Genomic DNA, 4,962 nt, shown 5'->3' with positions numbered 1-4,962 from the left:
TATATTAACTTACAGTAGCCAATTTTTCGTCTGGTATCGCGAAAATGAATTTCCCTGAAATCCGTGTAATGCATTTGGAGGTCAAGTTTGTTGTTTTTATCGGCATTGAAGATATTAACCGATTTTCATCAACTTTCTTTTCATTTGCTTAAAATTAGATTAAGAAATTGAATCAACTAATTAAAATTTAATTTATTAACATATTAACATATTTGAATTTTTTTCAGCCGGTTCTAATTCTCTCGCGTGAAGCATGGTGTGTCAAGCAGATAAGCAGTCAAGTGTCCCCCCTTGGCGGCAGGGTATTGTGAAAAAATGTGTGGGTGGCGGCCCTGCCGCTACCCAGAAAGTGCCTAAAAAGTTTGGGAATCGCTGTCATAGAGCACTCACGAGCTTGCCTGACAAATCTGGGAACTTGGACGTAGGTACGTCTTTATGTAGCCCGCACACACTCTCACCCACCCGCTCGGTGTGTATGTGCATGCGTATGTGTAGTATTGAATTCGTCGGTTGAATGACTAAAATTTTTATTATACCTACATTGTTCAGCCTTGATGGCTGCGCGTGTTTACGCACTCATGGCTTAAGTTTAGAAACTGTCGAGTTCGAGGTTTCAAATCCTCAGTGTTGTGCGAATTTTTATAAGTATAAATTAAATCGCACGAATAAAATTTTTCCCTTTTTATATTCAAGTCTAAAATTTTCAGGAATTGTTCGTAGGAAATTCACTCTTTTCGTAAAAAGTTCTAAATTTATTCATACATTTTTCATAGAATTAAAGATTTAATGTTTGTTTTTTTATCCCGTATACGAGACCTAGCTACAAGTTCGTGACTTTTTTAAGGATACATTTTTTCCATGTATGCTTCTTTTTGTGACATCTTAAAATAAGCCGAATTGTCGATTTAAATTAGGTACTTTTTTCTGTATATCGCCACATGTTTGAGTTCTAGGACCAGTTTCTCTACTCAGCTTTGGAGGTGGTCGGTTTCTGAAATGGAAGAAAGGTATCCAGTGCAGTAGATACGTAGTATCTCGGAAGGTTTCTTAGGGCGACTGAATTTAAAATAAAATAAAGTAATTTGGAATTTAAATAATCCATATGTTAGCAGTAAAAGAATGCAAATAGTCTTACAAATAAGGAAAGGACATAATATTTTGTTTGAAGAAAGTTCGAAATAAATCTCCGAAGCCAATAGTTTCATGGACAATAGATTTATTTAGAAAAAGTCTTAAAAGTTTAAACCCTAAATCAAAGATCATTTGTAAAAGTAGTTTTTCGGAATATAATTTTTTGATATAATCATGATAATTAATTTTGTACATAAAATGTGGGGTAAAATTTTGTTGCAATTTGAAACACGCTAATTAATTTTGCTGATAACTTTGTTTAACTTACTAGCATTAATTAAAGATATATAATCTACTTACTGTAAATTCGACCTTTAGATAAATTAAAAAAGTTATCATCTATGCACAAAGAACGTATTTAACGTTAAACATATTAATTGCATAACCCGTTTTTGTGAGAGAAAACTGAGCGAAATTTTCAACTTTAACAAGTTTATTGCAATAGAGAATTTTAAGGCCTTTTTTATTGAACTATTTAATTACCCTATAATGCGAAATAAAAGAGACAATTAAATTCTCTACACTTCATTAAACTATTACAATAAACTTTCATTCATTGTATGAACCTTTACAAATATTGATGGGCAATGATTTCAACATTTTTTTAATATTAGCTTACGCTTTACAAAGAAATTGTCAAGATTATTTGAACTTAGGATCTTGCAACACACCTATTTAAAGTTGTGGCGCTTATATATTTCTTTATTTATTACTGTGAAGTAAAATGTAACAATATATTAACTATTCATATTTTGAATGTTGCAATATTGATAAAATCATAGACCTGTCGTAAAAAGATATAATTTTTCAAGCTCAGGATATCAGTAAACTTTTCTGTTCCGTTCGACTTGCATTTTACAGCATAAAAATAAAATTATGGCATTTCAAGTTAGCCGCCCTGAAGCACCTACTTCAAAACTTATCTGCGGTACTGAATTCTGTCATGTACGTCACAGCAGCGAGTGGTAGTTGGTGGTGACGATTCTCGAGCCTCAAACATGTGGTGATCGAGTCGAACCCCCTTCTCTGGACAGGCCTGGTATAGATATTTCAAAAATTTAAATCCGCGTTATAATTTTCAATGCTCTAAATTAAAGAATAAATCAATGAACTTCAATTTTTTTAAATTTTATTATTTTAAGCATTTTAAGCTGGAAAGATTAAAAAAAGAACAATTAAATTTTTTCAACTGAATACTTTGTAAATTAAAAGTTAAATTACAGTCAAACCTGGATTTTATTTCAATTTTGGGGCTGACCACAAAAAAAAACAATGAAGTTTGTAAGTCAAAAATATGAATTTGCTATAAAAGAGTAGAATTTTCAACCCAAAAATATGAATTTTAAACAAAATAGGCCATCATCAATCAAATAGTTGAATTTTTAATGAAAAACAAGAAAATGCTTAAATCTCCAACCAATAAAATAAATGCAAACAAAGTAGTTTAACAGACAACCAGTACACGGAAAAAACTGGATGTTTAAACGCATCATCTAAATGTTCAAGATTAACATATTTTACGTTTAACTATAGGATAACAAAATTCCTGCAAAATTTGAGCATTATAAGTCGCACGCGTGCGGATAAGGCCGCATTACGTGAGTTCATATCACTAAGCAGATGTGTCTTCCATGTTGCCGCATGTGTTTCGCACGTCGAACGAATCGCACATGTGCGGGTATTCACTTGAAAAATAAAATCAATAATTTTTATTTTTTCAATCATTTCAATAAATTCTTATTCACATTCGTATTTTCCATGTTTGACGTCGAATTATAGGTTACTTCCCCTCTTCTACGTCACTAATCGTCACTAAACCTGCCCCCCCCCCCGCCTTGTAGTGTGACGTAGTATTTTAACGGTCCCACTTTGCTTTTTCTAAATAAGAAACAGGTGTCATGCTTTACCCTACATGTCTCATTAGGCTCCATTTTTTAGTACACTCAATTCCCGAGATAAGCACGATATCAGGCATGGGTTGCAGTGGACTTCAACATAAATCAGGGGAATCCAAAAGTAAACAGCCAGGAGCGCATGGACGATTTAGGTTGGATTTCGACGCATTACGTAACCTGATACAACTAATGTGCTAAGAGTACGTCCCTTATGCTGTTTGCCACGCTTCACTGAGAGTTGAGTGTAATTATTAAAAATCGAAAATTTTGAATACCTTACGTCGTGAGGTGTAGGTAAGGTAGCACCACGATCCAAAAGAATCTTCAAAATTTCGTAATTATTTTTGTGGGCTGCTAAAATTAGGGGTGTTATGTCTGGTGTGAAAGTCGATGATGACCTGTCAACTGCTTCCCAGCTCTATTAAAAAAATAATTATTTATATCTTTGCACCATATTTTTAAATTTATTGCCAGTCTTGCAGAACTAAGAGAGCAGTTTCTTCAAACTAGAAAACTTTCGAAGTGGACGCTGCATTTTTTATTATTTTTATCAGGAAAGAAACTTACGTATAGTTGCCCTTCCACATGAACCCTTTCCTCCCATTCTAACAGGATCTCTACAGCTTCCACGTACTCTTCTTTAATGGCATGTAAGAGTGCATCCTGCAAAAAAACATACACGTGATTCAAGACTCGCTCTCAGAAGGCGTCCTGAGCTAATGGCGTATTATAAATTAATGTTGGTTCGCGTGATAATCTAGCGCTCCGAGTAATGTGGATATAAGTTCATAGAATACAAAAAATTGCATAACAGAACTTGTAACATATGTAGTGAGATAAAAGAAACTAATACATTACATACTGGATAATGCGAGTTTTGTATAATGGGAATGATTTTAAAGTAAATAATTCATATAACGAGAAAATAGGCATTATCCAGTATGTACACTGTTAAAAATGTTTGGAGTTCTATCACATATCTACCAGAATTATACAATACAAGCGTAAGGTAAAATTGCAACCATAGTATTGGAATGACGAAATTGCAATACATGTATTGTAATGTTGTAAATCGTGAAGTCATCGTCCAGCATTCCAATACACATTTTAGAGCGTTTGTAAGACGAAAATTGTGCACAAGGAAATTACCAACAGCCAAAATTATTTAAAATGGTGAGTCAACGATCCGGGTGCACCGAGTCGAGCACCACGTAGTTTAATACGTTTTCGACGAGAATATTTTAAAAATTTAAATTTTGTGAATAATGAAAACAGTTCCAAATGGTTAGTCGACGACCCGGGTGCACCAGGTCGCGCCCCAGGTATCTCAGCACGTATTCTACGAGAACTTTTTCAAAATTTATATTGTTTCAACAGCCAAAACAAGTAAAAATTGTGAGTCGGTGATCTGTGTGTACTAGGTCGAGCACCACGCAGTTTAATACGCATTCGACGAGAATTTTTTTAAAATTTAGATTGTTTATACAGAAAAAATTACTAAAAATTGCGAGCCGACGATCTGGGTGCACCGGGTCGAGCACCACGTAGTTTAATAAGTTTTCGACGAGAACATTTTAAAAATTTATATTTTGTGCATAATGAAAACTGTTTCAAATGGTCAGTCGACGACCCGGGTGCACCAGATCGCGCCCCAGGTTGACTCTAATATTTAGTAATTTTGGCTGTTGGAATAATCTAAATTTTGAAAAAGTTTTCCTAGAATATGTACTAAACTACCTGAGGAGCGACCTTGTTCACCCGGGTTGCCGACTCACCATTTGGAATTGTTTTCATCATTCACCAAAGGGGGAGGGTCGGTAAGGCCGGTTTTTGGCCTAATTTATTTTTGGATCGAAAAATCTGAAAAAATCATGGTAGTATCTTATAAGTATCCCGAGTCGATTGCACGCTAAACGGACTACTCTCCACCCCCCCC

The 4,962-nt window shown here is 34.5% G+C and overlaps 1 protein-coding gene across 1 annotated transcript in view; it reads right to left on the bottom strand.

Annotated features, from left to right (window-relative positions):
- The window catches only part of LOC117173262 (transient receptor potential protein), an 84,681-nt gene that overhangs the window by 49,007 nt on the left and 30,712 nt on the right, over window positions 1-4,962 (bottom strand). The window contains 2 exon segments of the mRNA XM_033361731.1: window positions 3,302-3,444; window positions 3,594-3,689. Coding sequence (XP_033217622.1) covers window positions 3,302-3,444; window positions 3,594-3,689 — 239 coding nt within the window.

Source organism: Belonocnema kinseyi, chromosome 5 (assembly GCF_010883055.1).
Source record: "Belonocnema kinseyi isolate 2016_QV_RU_SX_M_011 chromosome 5, B_treatae_v1, whole genome shotgun sequence".
Lineage (NCBI taxonomy): Eukaryota > Metazoa > Arthropoda > Insecta > Hymenoptera > Cynipidae > Belonocnema > Belonocnema kinseyi.
Note: the sequence above shows the minus strand (reverse complement) of the source record. Positions and strands in the feature narration are given on the sequence as shown.